Source organism: Pseudoliparis swirei, chromosome 24 (genome assembly GCF_029220125.1).
Source record: "Pseudoliparis swirei isolate HS2019 ecotype Mariana Trench chromosome 24, NWPU_hadal_v1, whole genome shotgun sequence".
NCBI classification, from domain to species: Eukaryota; Metazoa; Chordata; class Actinopteri; order Perciformes; family Liparidae; genus Pseudoliparis; species Pseudoliparis swirei.
Window position 1 is genome coordinate 24,152,981 of NC_079411.1, and position 16,259 is coordinate 24,169,239.

At 42.0% G+C, this 16,259-nt stretch overlaps 1 protein-coding gene across 4 annotated transcripts in view; it reads right to left on the minus strand.

The window, feature by feature from the left end:
• LOC130189587 (phospholipid-transporting ATPase ABCA1-like) overlaps positions 1-15,110 on the minus strand; it is a 41,672-nt gene extending 26,562 nt beyond the window's left edge. The window contains exons 1-5 of one of the 4 annotated variants that reach the window (XM_056408454.1): positions 14,998-15,110; positions 9,814-9,922; positions 8,538-8,631; positions 5,298-5,439; positions 4,971-5,089 (exon numbers count right to left, since the gene is read on the minus strand). In XM_056408454.1, coding sequence (XP_056264429.1) covers positions 4,971-5,089; positions 5,298-5,439; positions 8,538-8,631; positions 9,814-9,879 — 421 coding nt within the window. In that variant the 5' untranslated portion in view covers positions 9,880-9,922; positions 14,998-15,110. Of the gene's footprint in view, positions 1-4,970; positions 5,090-5,297; positions 5,440-8,537; positions 8,632-9,813; positions 9,923-10,293; positions 10,523-14,993 lie in introns of those variants that run through there. The other 3 variants (XM_056408452.1, XM_056408456.1, XM_056408453.1) reach the window with 3 other exon arrangements.
• Positions 15,111-16,259: the final 1,149 nt, after the last annotated feature.

Here is a 16,259-nt window from a genome sequence, read left to right on the forward strand (position 1 = left end):
CTCTCACACTCCTACACACTCTCTACTCCGGGGTTACCAGAGGGCGTTCAACTTTGGTCCAGATGCCGTCTCCGAGTCTTCCCGTCTCTCTCTCTCTCTAACTCTCTTCCTTTGTGCATGTTCACCTTTCACCGACTTATCTCTACCCAGAGCCACTTCTTACCCATTTCAATAGGGGTGTCCGAACATGCCCTAAACTGGGTGAGACTACTTAAGAGGAATCGTGTCGAGGCAACGGGAATAGCTGGGGCTCTACGTGTTGGCTCGGTCCGTATCGGTTGTGTAACTGCACACTTTTATGTGAGCGTGGCACGATGAATCAAACTTGAAAGGTGATTATTTCTCCCCCTAAAGTGATTTAGGCATTATTTCACTGCACTTGGTTATCATGAGGCAAACTTATTACAAAGAATGAACGATTACTGCGCTGCTCTCCTCGCACATACGAAATGCTGAGTCGAACATCGGTGGCTTATTTCCAAATGTCGTCCGTCACCCTCCCTCCCCCTCTCGGTTTCCCTTCCCCTCATCTCCAGTCACTCTTTTTCTGCTTTATTTCTTTGCAAGCCATCATATGACCCACTCGCACACGCACACACAAACAGGAAACACTCTGCTTCTCCAGAACTGACCTTCCCCTGGGAGGAAGTGAAAGAGAACAGTGTGTCTCTGTGTGTTCAGGGGGGCACATATGTAAGAGAAGGGAGCAGCCTCCAGAGTGTGTGCTATGTGAGCGTGTGTGATACACACACATCCTTGCCATCCCTGCTCTCCATGTGTGTGTGTGCGTGTGTGTGTGTGTAACCGTGCACCTGTGCATGCATGTGTGCGACCTAAGCTCTGAGGGGTGAACAACCAGGGAACACTAATAGGGTCTAATCAGTGTCCCAGTAGGAAGCCACAGCTCCCATGGTGCATTGCATCCAAAAGGCCCTCGAGGACGGAACAAACCGGGTGGAAAGTACCGAGTGCAGTCAGCAGAGGTGCGTGTTTGTGTTCCATTTCCTCGTTTGTCTCATCTGTGTGCGTTTGTCTTTATTTGCACGGCCCCAAGTGGTTTAAATACCCTAGAGTTATCGAGAAACAAGAGCTTTTCTGAAGGAGGACCACAGAAGGAGCACCAAACCCTGTCTGTGTTTGTTGTTTCTACGTCAGAGTTCTGTACACAAGGGCGAGCCCCACATTGACGCTTGTCTGTGCTTGCTCCACACAATGCCAGTTTCATATTTTTTTTTTTAAACACAACCGGTGACTTCCCCTTCCAGAAACAGCCCTGTGCTCTCGGTGGAACCGTTTATTATCCCAAATCCACCTCTGCTTGGCTAACAAGCACAAAGTCGCATTCCTGAATCCCAAGGACTTGTTCGGATGATGAAAGAAGGAGACGGATGGAATTCCTACAGCAGTGAACTCATCCCACAAAATGGGTGGACTTTAAAGGAGTGCTTTGAAGTAGAGCGTTAGAGGAGCGATGCCTGGTTGGCTTGTACCTGCATGTCTGACTATGTGTGGGCGATCAGCGTGTTTCTAGTCAGGTTAGAGGAATGAGGTCAAACTAATTGTTGAGCGCTACATTATGGGCTGATGTTAACGGTTAAGGTGATGAGGAATGGATCAAAGGGAATGTATTCACACAGTCAAGAAAAAGAAAATGGTAGCACAGTCTCCATTCTAAAAGATAAGACACAATGAGCCTTTGGAGTCAAATGGAGGCCAGATCAAATATGAAGCTGGGGAAAGCTTAAGAAAGGTAAGATGCTTCCTCTAATATGCAAATTTAGTTTCAGCTTCCCTTTGGAAAAGGCCGGGGGTGGAGGGTGGGGTAAGATAAGAAGAAGAAAAGAAAAAATCGATGAAAATCTCCGCGTTGACAATCGGACTCAACCGATCTCTCGAGCTCGTTTATCCGTTTGGTATTCAGAGCGCGTTCTCGTGTCAAAAAAGCCGCACGACCCCGTTCTCTAAATGTTCACGTCTGCCACGTCGAGCAGGAACGCATCGGACCTCGTCGGAGAGAAGTACACGGAGTGGGATTTATCTCGTTGTCCTCTGGGGGATAAGCTCATCCCTCTCTCTCTCGCCCGTCACCGAGCCCCTTCCCCGTCGGTGTAAATCTCTTTCTCTGACCCCGCCAGTTGCTAAATCATTAACCGACACGCAAGTGGCGTCAGCTCTCGGCTCTATGATCCACGCCGTTATTCCTATTAGTGTCCCTCTGCAGCCTTGTCCCGTACACGACTGTCCCTGCGCTACATCGCTGCATTCCCTCACGTGGCTTTAACAGTAAAGTATGGGGATACTTTATGATACAAGAGTCCGAGTAGATAACACGAGGATCTATTACTGGGCTCTGATGTTATCTAGGAGTACGTCCCATGAGACCACCAGAAACGTGAGAAGAACCTTTCACAATTAAGAACATTTTTCGTTTTCTTTTGCTCCGATGTGTAATCTCTCTCCTTTTCCCAGGCCACGCTCTGCTTGGAAGGGCCGTTGCATAACGTTGTATAGCTCAGGGAAAGTGAAGCAGACTGGAACCCAAACAACAAGATCCTTGATTGTTCTGCTTTGTTGCATCATTTCTGATGGAACACTGGATAAGGTACACGAGGGTCAGGCTAATACCCCAAAGCAACAATAACGGAACAAACTAAAGTGAGTTAGACTCACTCATTCCACTGCAGGTCACAGCTGTTGACTATTCCTGCACTCGGTCCTTTGTCGTGTTATTAGCTTCCATTTTACACAATTTGTTTTTATATGATCAGTTTGGTATTTTCCATTTTATTTTTGTCGTGGTGGTCTTTGTACACATTGTCAGTTAAAAAACAGAGATTGCTCCCAGCATGCCTCCCATGTCAGTAATGGGTTCTGACTGTATAGAAACAATAAAACCTCTTTTGCAGAAAGGTTAACGTGTTTGAGTGACTTCCATTCAAGTGACGTTTTAACGCAGGCCCCTTTCTTACGTTCAGGTTATTCATTTTTTAAAAGACGACCTTCCTCTGCTCCGAAAATGCCACGGTCATAGTTATATATATATCCTTTTTTTTCCTATTTCAAAATCTTCTTCTCTAAACCGTGGCACTAAAACATACGGTTATCATTAAATGTGTCGTTAAAACCGACAGCGGAGGAGCGTCTGGGACCGCTGCTCGTCGACAGGAAGCAGCAACATTCTCGGCAGAGCAACTCCACCAGGTTCCTCCCAGATCTGTGCTCGGATTGTATAATGACTGTCTGGGTGCTGCACAATGTTCTGCTTTTCCTGTCTTCCCGACACCAACACTGGCACGGCATCGCGGAGGAGTGCAACACCCACTGGCCTCTGGGAGAGGGGCCCACCCCGGCTGGCAGGCGGCGATAAGGGAGAAGGAACACGTTGCACTCTGAACACTTGGCGCTGACATCAGCTGTGGAAATGACCTTGACTAGTCGCTTTATCTCGTTTTAACATGTCGCTAATCCCTTCTTTTGTCAATGTATCAATGTGCAGTGATTCAAGCTTCATCACTTTGTACTAATTGAGCGGCAGGCCTCACTCTCTCTCTCTCTCTTTTCAATCTAAACACTAAAAGGTTACAACGTTGGAAGGAGATGAACAACTCGTCTTGGACTATTTCAAGAAGTAAGACATGTGTAGAAAAGGTAGAGGGCCTTCATGTCAGGTAGCTGAACAAACTACAATCATCATGTCTTCCATAAAAGGATTTAAAGACAATTATTCAGGATTAAACATCTTGACAAAAGCTACTTCTTGCGTTTTTTAAGAAAAAAACAACAATATGTTTACATGAATCTGAGTATTTCCCCGAGCTGAAGCTCAGAGGCATCAGCAGCAGTGTGCGAATAAATTGGAGGCGAGTCACTGACTGGATGGGTGACTGAAGATCACCAGTTGGTCATTCAAAAACTATATATATATATATAGCATGAAATAAAATGACAGCATAACAAAAACATGTCCAACTAGAATGGGCACTCGGTAGAGCGCATACCTTCGTATATCACAAGATTGGGCATTGAATTATGAACATTTTGGCATTAGTTGCATGCCAATTGGACAAAAATTTATCGTGCTATGGTAAAAAAAGAGTTTGACCTTTCCATGACCTTGACCCGATTGATCCCAAAATCTAATCAAATGGTCCCCGGATAATAACCAATCATCCCACCAAATTTCATGCGCTTCAAGAACATTTTGACCTGTTCATGACCTTTGACCTTGACCTTTGACCCGATCGATCCCAAAATCTAATCAAATGGTCCCCGGATAATAACCAATCATCCCACCAAATTTCATGCGATTCGGTTCAATACTTTTTGAGTTCTGCGAAATATTTTGACCTGTTCATGACCTTTGACCTTTGACCCGATCGATCCCAAAATCTAATCAACTGGTCCCCGGATAATAAACAATCATCCCACCAAATTTCATGCGATTCGGTTCAATACTTTTGAGTTCTGCGAAAGATTTTGACCTGTTCATGACCTTTGACCTTTGACCCGATCGATCCCAAAATCTAATCAACTGGTCCCCGGATAATAAACAATCATCCCACCAAATTTCATGCGATTCGGTTCAATACTTTTTGAGTTCTGCGAAAGATTTTGACCTGTTCATGACCTTTGACCTTTGACCCGATCGATCCCAAAATCTAATCAACTGGTCCCCGGATAATAAACAATCATCCCACCAAATTTCATGCGATTCGGTTCAATACTTTTGAGTTCTGCGAAAGATTTTGACCTGTTCATGACCTTTGACCCGATCGATCCCAAAATCTAATCAACTGGTCCCCGGATAATAAACAATCATCCCACCAAATTTCATGCGATTCGGTTCAATACTTTTTGAGATTTGCGAATAACACGCATACAAATAAATAAATAAATAAATAAATAAATACACGGCGATCAAAACATAACCTTCCGGCATTTTCAATGCGAAGGTAAAGATGCGTCCTTACTAGCAGTGTTCTTCTGCAGCTTCCTGAGGGCCCTCAGCAGCCCCTTGTAGCCCTCGTAGCTCTTATCATTCTGAGTGTACAGCAGGATCTTCTTGGCATCGTTGAACAGACGGGAGATTCTGGAGATTATTCGTGAGAGAGACAAACATCAGACGCACTGTTTCACATCTCTTGAGAAGTCAAAGCCTCTAGAGAGGATCTTTTCTGAGTTGTTTTGGAAAATAATACATTTTGTGCCCGATTCAGAAATATTGTGTTGCAATATTTGAATTAGTACTTCGAAAGAAATACATAACTATGAATCAGCAAGCGGGTAATGTCACTCACATAGAATCATTGAAATTCCCCACCACCCCGGGACTCTCGCCAGGTGTGGGATTGCGGAAGCAGGGGTTGTTGGCGTTGCAGATGATGCCTTGCACCCAGGGCAGGGTACCAGCCGAGGGCATGGCCTTGTTCGGGAAATGGCCTGAAAAAAAAAGGGAGCGCAAACCAGTTTCATGATTAGTTTTCAATTTTCACCTAAATATGAATAAAACAGACACATCTTCCAGACACCATCCGGCTTCACTGGAGGATACAGATTATTACTGATTATGACTATTGCATGTAGGCCGTCGCTACCACGGCCTTTACTGCACTCACAGTATCTTTACAATTATTCGAACTCTTATCAGCTACCTTTACGGCTTCTGCTATAGTTTAGCTACTACACTGAAGAGATAAGGGAAGGTGACGAGACGGGGGTCAGGAGTTGGGGTTTACTGGGCTAGCTGGGTTCCAACTGACTTGTAGTACATTTGATATCAAGGATTTTGTTATAAATAGGGGAACTGGTTCGGGGGACAACGATTCACATGCACTCATAATTATTACAAAACTTTCCTGGATTTGTTCTTAGCCAGGTGTGTGGCATGAACCTGCACCAACGCTTATAAAAGACTGTCAAAGTCATTTAAATAAATGAACTATACCAGGGTTTTTCCTGTGTCAAAATGGGTCTTCGGTGCTCCCAAAAAAATGTTTGCCGCGCATAGCGCGCAACATCTATACATCTATCTTATACTTAAGTATAAATAAATGCATGAATAAATACAAGAATAAATAAATAAATGCTTAAATAAATGTATAAATAAATAAATGAATACAGGAATAAATAAATAAATGCTTAAATAAATGTATAAATAAATAAATACAAGAATAAATGTATAAATACAGAAATTAATAAATATAAGTTATAACTCAACAGGACATCATTAAATAAATGTATTTCTCCATTTCTTCATTTATTTATATCTCTATTTATGTGTCCACACGTATTTCTTCATTTATTTATGTGTGACATTTATGTGTCCGTATATTCAAATGAGCTGGGCGGTCCGAACCTCATTGTTGAACAGGATTGGTCAAGTCGGAGAGCAAGACAGAAGCAATCGATCCCTAGCACTTTGATCTGTAGACGAACAGCGTTTATTATGCATTCTTGTCTGTACATTCTAAATACTACTGTTGTTGAGTCACGGAATGTAATTTAAGGATGTTTTCAGCCGAGAAGTTAGTAGTTTAAGCATCAAATCTGTGGTCGGTTTATCGAGATTCAGCCTAATAAGGATATGCGACGGAGATTTGAGGTTCTGCTCGCGGGACCTCTGAGCTCGGGCGGGCGCTCAGCGCTGTGTGGCCGCCGAGAGCAGCCTGATCTCGGCAGGACTTTTTAAATGCTCCGCTGGCTCTGACGTCTCCGTAGCGGCTAAACATGAGATATAATTAGGTTTTGGAGGATCTAAAGAGCACAAAAAGTTTATTATTTATTAAAAGATAACGTTACGTCAATTTGACTGAGGGTTAAGATTCATAGCTTCATATTGTAGCGACCCTGGGTCAGGAAAGCTACGAGACGTTGTATAGTTATTACCGTTTATTCGTAGCCTACGCCAAACAACAGTGAACACCGCAACACATTCTACTCCACTGTAAAGTATTTTACAGTGAATAATTGGAGGAAATTCATGAGCAAGAACAGTTGATGTGGTGACGTCACAAGACCAGAAAGACCGTCCTGCGTCCTCGAGAGTCCGGACTCCCAAGACCAGACTGCAAGAAAACACGAGTCTGTACTCAGTGTACTTGGAAATGATAAACGGCTGAAGTCAAAAAGCTGTCTAGGCTAACTTCTGCTAACGGTTAGCTGAGCGAGCCAACTTCAGCTTCATGTGCCAGGCAGAAGTAGTAGAGCACAACACATCAGGTGCATCACACTCCTGTGACCAATCATGCTTGAGACAGAGGTTCGGACCGCCCCAGCTCATTTGAATATACGGACACGTAAATGTCACACTTGAATAAATGAAGAAATACGCGTGGACACATAAATAGAGAAATAAATAAATGAAGAAATACAGAAATGTAGAGATATATTTATTGAATGATGTCCTGTTGATTTATAACTTATATTTATTAATTCCTATATTTATTTATGCATTTATTTAAGCATTTATTTATTTATTCCTATATTTATTCATTTATTTATTTATTTATACTTAAGCCATTTTGAGTCCTCCATATACATCATGCACGTCGGGCTGTTGAGTGAGTGATCACCAGCTGGGCGCTCTGTCAAGTCGCGCACCTCACAGTTCCATATTGATCAGACAAGAAGACACGCTTATCAACTCCAGTGTTTCTCCCCTACCATTATAACAGGGTGAAATCTGACCACCCGTCACCCTGTAATTTTTGTCTACCCCCCCCCCCCCCCGTCAACAACAACTCCTCTCGGCTCGCGCGCAAGAGCTCTGATGCAGGTGAGCACACCTCAGTGTTAAATTAAGTTTAGCAACATGGCTAGCGGCACTAGTCCCGCCCCCCTGAAGCTGTAAACCTAGGGGAAACACTGAACTCGATTACTATTGATCAAAACAGAACGAGGGTTCGACTGTCGCCGACTTGAAACATACTATTGAGAACATATTCTCTGACATGCACCTGATGAACACTTTTTTTTTTTTTTCTTCATCGCATACTTTTTTTTGCCTTAGGCGCTCGGGATTTGTCATAGGCGCTCGGGAAAACGGCTTAGGCGCGCGCCCAAATGTTCTCTATGCAGGAAAAACCCTGTATACCTAGCGGTGTCATTTAAATAAATATCTCTTTGTAGAAGATTAAGACAAAGAAAAATGCGGACTCGATTTTTTATTTTTTTTCCTGTGCTTTTGACCAGTGATAATATTATTGAGTTGAAACGTGGTCAAAGTTTTGAAACCGTCAATTTCAGCAGATAAAGGTCTATTACTTATTCACACAGTGCAAACACATGTTGACAAATCCTTGTGTGACAATAACATGGACACTTTGGAAGACGAACATGTTGATCTTACAAAGAGACAACAAATAAATAATGGCTAAAAATTGAAGTTGTCAGAACAGTTGAATAACAGACTAATTATCAGCAGTAGCAGTTAAAACAAATACAAATACTCCCAATGAAGCTGAATTATTGTGTTGGATGAGAATTAATAGAAACAAATTAAGTGAGTAACTCCCTTGCTCTCCTTCCGATGGACTTACATTCATGTTGCTCGTAGGGGGGATAATGCATCCGGACTGAAATCAGGATGAAGAAGATGAACAGAGGCCAGACGATCTCAATCAGCAGTTGAATCTAAGGGAGGAAGGCAAAAAGGATGACGACAAAAGTTAATCAAGTAAATATAAGAAGGCTTCACTGTCTTGGAAACAACAACCTCTGAATCAAATGAGTTAATGACCCCAAGATTGTGACAACTTTTTATTTGTGCTTTGCAGTTTTTGTGAATTTTCAGTTCATCTAAGGTAAACTCTAAAAACAAAGGTGTGAGTGTGGAGGGGGCTCTTAGCTGTTGTCCTTTATAAAGAGTAATCCCACCATGAGTCTGGTTCAAATATATGGGTTAATAAGGGGAGCGAGCGGTGTGCAGGGTTTAGAGGACGGTGTCCATCTGTTCCATATGGCCTCAGCTGAACCAGCATGGCAGGCATTCAGTGCCGGGATAAGGAATAAGGAATCAAGCCAAGGTGTTAGAAAACACACCGTTCCCCTTTGTTGGAAACGATTGGCTTCATGTCAAGCAGCCAGAACCGTCACTCTGAGGAGGAGCTTCTGCTTGATTTTCCACGGGCTCCATTGTGTGCAGATGAGCCTCCTCACACATAAAGAACATCTACGCAACAACCGGGAACTGAACTCAGATTTACATCGATTTGAGTGTGTGGGCATCAAGCAGCACAAGACCATTGACTGGACAATGCATCGGACATGTGTCATCCTCACGTCTTTGACTACCTCACTGTCGTCTGTAAACTGTGATGTGTTTCGGTCAAGTGACTCGGAGGAGAATTACTTCTATTGTTGTGCCCATGCATATTTATGAGGAAAGATTCAGACATCTAGTAGAGGAATCGACTGTTTTAAAGTCGATCCATTGGAAAATGTGACGGACAAAGCATTCAGGGGAAATTAGACAAAATATCAGATACCCGACCATGGGGTTTTTTTAGACTTATTTTACGGACTAATGCTTCTTCCTGGGAGAATGCAGAATAATGCCTGTGATGCTAGGACATTTAAACATGAAAAACAAATTTTTTCTTCATGGATCTTATATAGAATCAAATAAACAAAAAAACACAGCATGGATTAATTAAAAACTGTTCTTTAGAGAGAAAAATATAAGGAATGGAACATGTATGTCAGTATATAAACCAATATATAAGACGATTGACCAACTAAATGACTGTGTACTTGTACTGTGCCCTCGTCCAGTCTATTGATTTTCCGAGTCGGGAACATGAAGCTCCTACTTACGGTCTGTCTCCGTCGATAAGTGAAGTTCTTCCAAAGCAGTAAACCCAGTTGAGTGGAGACGGACATGTTGACGTCTTCCCAACCTCACTGAGCACGCTCCAGCTCGCCCCTGGGAACCCAGAAAGACAAAGAGACAAACGTAAACATGGACGACAGGCAATCAGTCAAAAACAAGGACACAGATTAAACAGTCAGTGAACTAACACCATATAATAGTATAAATATATATATATATATATAGTCCAGCTTTGTTGCTTTGGAAAAATGACATGGTGTGCCAAAAAAAGGAGAAGAAGCACATTCCTTCTCCGTTGAAGCACAAAGTTGATAAGAAAACAGAACATAAAGTCATTACATTAAAAAAAACATGACCACACGCCTGCAACTGCAGCAAATATGTCTGTAGCGTCCGCTCGATTGGGCCACACAATGAGACACCGGGAGAACTTTTCGTGAAAAAAGAGAAAACAGGAACACAACCTAGCGGCTTCTTCTTCTTCTTTTTCTTCTTATTCTCTAAAAACCTTTTCTGACTGGAAGAATGTCAATTGCCATCAGAAGCAAAGAATCACCGCCGACGGCAAAAACAGCCACGATAATGGATTCACCTATTGAACAAATCCGTTCTGAAGAGCAGAGCACTCAGAAATCCAGCAACACTCAGCAAATGAAGCGCCTGATGACTGAGGAAGGCGGCTCGCCGCTGCCGATCCAGGTCCCCCTCGATGTGGAGTCATCAGTCCAAAGCTCAAGCGACGCTTAAAAGGAGGAGGATGAGTGGGTGGCGAGCCGTTTTCATGGATTGAAAGTTCTAAGTAATCCTTTTCTCTCCCCAATCTTCACCTTGTTTACGCCTCCATTTGATGTAAATTCCACGACAAAACGTCCCTGCCCCCATTGTTCAAACAGCACGCTGATTAAACACCGATTACTCAAAGTAATGTAATAAGTAGATACACATTTACACTACTTTTTGGGGTTGCTAGACACTGGCAGTTGTCAGATTCAGTAGATATCACACGATTCCTCCCATACACCGATTCATACGCATTTGTTTATTCTATGGGGAGATTCAGAAGTCCTTAGATTTGTGCTCAGTGGGATTTTGACTCCAGAAAGAAGACCAACACACATGATGTATTTTTTTTGCAATTTTTTATGTTTTTTTGCTGAAGGAAGAACTACTACCCACCACAAACGGAGGTATCAAGCTGAAACAGACACATGGCCATCAAGAGCTGAAATCAGGTCAGCCACTCGAGACCGAGACCTGGAACTCCTTAATTAAGGTCAGCAAGCTTTACAGCGCGTGAGGAAAATATAGCTTCGGTCTCAAATGATCATGTCATCTAAAGAAGAGAAATTGCGTCATGCTGAACATTTAACCATCAGCTGGGGAAATGTATTGCAGCTCCCACAATGTGTTGAATATTCACAAAGAGCTAATACAATGGGTACAGTCTAAATCCATCCAGTAGAAGTGTTACGGTTAGTTTGGAGGAGCAGTTGGAAGTCTTGAGAACAAAAGGATCAGGACCACACTGCATACTTATTTGAATGCCCTTTATACAGAATAAAGCTGATTGGTTGACAGAGTGGAGTGACAGCACAACAATGTCAAGGACACACGGATGTTCAAACAGGATGCCCTGCACTGATGATTGGTTGTGGGTTAAAGTCCTGCCCCTAATCAAATCATGCATCCAGACCTCTATGGTTTTACACCTCATCTTCTCTGACTCAATCAAAATGGCCCCGCGGTCACATCCAGCCACCTCCACGGCACACTTCTCTCGCAGCGTGAAGATAATTGATCACTGTATCAGTGTCAGAATGAATGCCTTTGAGCTTTAAGTAACACAAAGACAATGCGGCAGGTATCAAAACTAAATACGACACAAATGTCAACAACATTTTAGTTTTTCACCCTCCGGTATCTCCGGTATTGCACAAGTCCACGTTACATGCAATTGGCCGTGTTCAGTACATGTTGTAAGAACAGACAACAAGACCTTTGGAATGAACAAACAGCATGGGGACCCATGTCAACATCTGCCGTACGAGGACAACTGTTTTCTCAATGAGTCACTTGATTTAAGGGAAGCAGTCATGGCACACGTTTAGGGCTGCAACAACGAATCGATAAAATCGATAAAAATCGATTATTAAAATAGTTGGCAACGAATTTCATTATCGATTCGTTGTGTCGCGCGATTATTACGGCCCTCAATAAATCGCGGAGTATAAAAAAAGTTGATTTGAGCGCAGAGCGGCGCTGGAGAAACAAGAGCGGAGCGGAGGGCGAGAGACCATAATGTTGCGTTGTGAGAGCCAATCAGCGCTGAGCTGCTCCTCCGTTAGTGAATCTAATTGGCTGCTGCTGCCCTCATGATGCTGGAAGCGGAAGTCATTTACGTCGTCGGAGTGACATTCACGGAGCTGAGTGCGCCTACGGGTGATGTTATGAACCCAGATACCAGGGCGCTAGATGTTACCACGTGTGGCATTTCCACAAGCAGTATAACGTAGAAAAGTGGTTATTTTTCCGTGGCGGATGGCTTGACAATATTTTTCCATGGAGAAAGGCAACGGAGATAAGCCACGCCCCCTCACCGTATGAGGCGTTTAACCCATAAATAGGCAACTCAGGAGAGTAAACCGCTGTCAGTCTGTTTATGACAGGGTTCGTACACATGACCAATGAACAGGGTTCATCCACATGAACAGGGTTCATCCACATGCTGACCAGTGAACAGGGTTCAAACTGCTGACCAGTGGATCTCCAGGACCTTTCCAGGAATTTAAACCAAATTTCCATGATTAAACATTTTGTGAAAACTCGGTGTATACATGAACAAGTGAGAAGATGTTGTATTTAAACTAACAATGAGAATTCCAAAGCATACCGTATATATTCCGTTTAAATTAATATTTGAATATAACACATTTTCCAATAATTCCGAATTAATTACTTTTCTAGGCATAGAAATAGCCATTTAAAAACTCCATGACTTTTCAAGGTTTTCCATGACCGTACAAACCCTGTTTTGAGTAAAGGGTTGAAAATTACAGTTTTTTATTTATTTATCCGATTAATCGATAAAATAATCAACCGATTAATCGATTATCAAAATAATCGTTAGTTGCAGCCCTACACACGTTCAACAGTCTCATTGTCAAACAACGTCAAATACCCGCTGGAGGGTATACTTTAATACAAACTGGTACGAGACTCAAGCAGGGGATTTACTAAGGGCACATTACAAAAACTGACTATAAAATATGACTTTACTGCTTTGATCTTAAAGACAAAAACACCATCAGCACAAAGCTTGTTTAAATCACAAATGAGCATTTTCTTTACCGTTAGAGTTACATGTGGATTATTCAAATAAACTACTGCACAAATCCTATACAGTTAATGATGGAGAAAAAACACAACGATGCCAAATTGTTGTGTGTGTGTGTGTGTGTATATGTACTTGTGTGTGTGTGTGGAAAACAGCGTTTTCAATTAGCACCATCGTCACATTTGATGCGCAGTGAATGCTTTTTTTCTTCTTCTTCTTCTCGCCTTTCATCCATATTAAAATCCCTTTTTTTTAAACTTTTCAATTGTTCACTCCTGAAAGAAATTGTGTCCCCACATTCTAGGATCTTCATTTTGGGGACTGATCCCTGAACACAACATCGTGTTTACATGTGCTTTACCCAATAAGATACACCATTTTTTTCATCGCACTCGGATCAGCCTGATTCTGCTGATGTTTTTCTGTATCACACTATCTGAGAAGCGGGAGGTTTTTGGATGACTCTACCCTCCGCGGATCGTCGGATTTTTGACAAAAACTGTGTCGAAAACACGTCGCATGCAGAGATAACACTCAGCTGAGTGTCGAGTGGCCCAAATGGTGCAGAGCCAGGGCGCCCCTAGTGGCGCACGTGCACATCTCCAAATGTATACTTGTTTAACATCACTTCTCGCTCAAGTGTCATATCGCACTCATACAGGAATTGTGTCTCATCTCCTCAGTCTTCACGATACTTGACAGATCATTGAAAAACGATTTGAAAACAAACTAATTAAGTGAAGGACAGTTAATGTTTTTTTTATTCCATGAGGAAAAAAAAGAAAAAACGTCTCCAGAAAGAATTCGTCTTTCTGCTGAATGAAAACAAAGCAAATGTACGTCGACGTTGCGTCAACATTGCAGACGCATGCATATGAATAAAAGCATTAAAACAACTCTACATACATAAAAAATTGAAACATATACGAAGAAAAGGCTGTTGTTAATTGTTAATAAGGGGCATCATTACCGCCACCCAATGTCAACATGATGACAGGAAATTAACATCTAGTGTCTGACTGACTGATTTATAGTCTATACTTGTTAGGATACTTGTGTTTTATTGTTCTATTGAGACGAGGTTACTGTCGGTCATTCAGCTTCGCTAAACTGACCCAAAACATCAAGTCAGCCACATTGAGACGTCGTGCAAGGGGAATGTGCTTTCAGTAATAAACTGCAACCAATGTGACTCGATCAAACCCGCCGATAAGAGCCGCTAAAAATGTCTTTCTGTACCCTCAACAAATCATGCTTTTAACTGAAGAGCATTAAAAGAGAATTAAAGCCGTGTTTCATCTATTAATTATCTTCTTTATTCTAAATATATTGTACCAAATCAAGAGAATGGGCTTTTATTGTCTAGAACCTGACCGGAAGCACCTTGTCTGACTGTCGCCAGCTTGCCACAGGTCCTTATCCATGAATCTTCGACTGATGATAAAAGAACAAAAACCAGCAGAGAAGACCCGTGTCATCCTGCTCACCCCACGGCATCGCCTCGACCATGTCACGTCCATTGAGCACATCGCAGTTGTCGTTGAGCATTACGACGTTAAAATTAAGAAATACAAAAACAAAGAATTCCACGAATAAAAACAATCAATTAACGCACTTGAAGCCACTCGCGTGTCGCTCTTTCACGTTTAGTCACACACAGCCATTCACAGAGCATTGCGCTGACAATATATGAAGACATTGTGACATGAAAACAGACTATATATTAACTGTAACACGATGGCATTTATTGTTGAGCCAACAAAGAAACTCATACCCCCCATCCTCTTTCTCCTCTTTGCCAAGAAAAAACTAAAAAAACTCCAAACTCACCAACCTCGGTCCTGAGCGGCGTCAATATCCACTCCTTTCTCTTTTCATGAAGTGAAATTCACCGTTAAGAACAACTTCTACGGGAGGAATTGTCTGAAACCCACTCCTCCAGTGTTATGGTCCTCCGCTGCTCCAAGTCTGACAAAACTGTTTTCCCCCCCTCCGCCAGGGCTTTATAGAACCGCTCGACGCAGCAGCAGAGGTAACTCACGGTCACCGTTTGATGCTGCTCCCCATATAAGGCAAGCACGTGCCCAGTCAAAACATTTCTTAAAGGGCCAGCCACACCTCGACGCCTCACCAATTCAATTACTGTGAATGGGGATATTAATTAACTACTACTTAACATCACTTAAAGGCTGGACCCGTGTTATTTTTGGAGAAAAATAGTTTGGTACTTTGGTTTGGCAGAGATCGATCCATCTCAATATTCACCAAATCATAACAGAAAATAGTAAATATATTTTATAATTTAATGTATAATAATATACATGGTGTAATAATATACCAACAATATGGCTATTGCTCAAAAAGACATCAGAAGTAATAAGTAAGAATATAATAATATAATGAATATAAAGGCCAGTTTTTTGTTCAGATTCTTTACCTTTTCCACAATTTACATATACGCTACTTTTGTTCTTGTCTGTTACCAGTATGTCCTGTTTGTTTGTTTAGTTTGCTTTCCATTTTTGTTTTGTTCTGTTTGACACTGTCTCTTGTCCCCATGTAAAGCGTCTTTGTATATTTAGAAAAGTGCTATAAAAGTTTTAATTATTATTATTATTAATGTAAAGTCGCTCTTAGAATTATGTAAGCATGTATAAGAGAGCAGTGTATCAAGTTTAACACATATACGTAAATAGAGTATGTTTAGATGTTTGTTTGGGTATGTAAGGTTGTATGAGGAGCTTTGCATCTCAAAGCAAGTCTCAAAATCCTTTGCTGATTTAACTGGTGTAACTTAGCGCAACATGTGAAATAAACCTATATGTGACCTGCAGAACATTGTTTCTGTTTCAATAATAACTACTAAAATAAGGAATCTGTGGGTTAATGTGCTGAAAGGTGTCGGGGGTTTCAGTCTCCAAACTGTTACACTCTTTTGGTCTTGAATCTCAAGTCTCCAAAGCAAACCTTCCTGGAATAAAATGTTTCCCTCACTGACATCCGTCTCTCTCTTCTTCCAAAAAAAGTATTCCCCCCCGAGGTCAGTGTGAATATGGTTCTGCTTGTGTGCGATGGGCCTGTGACAGACTGGTAACC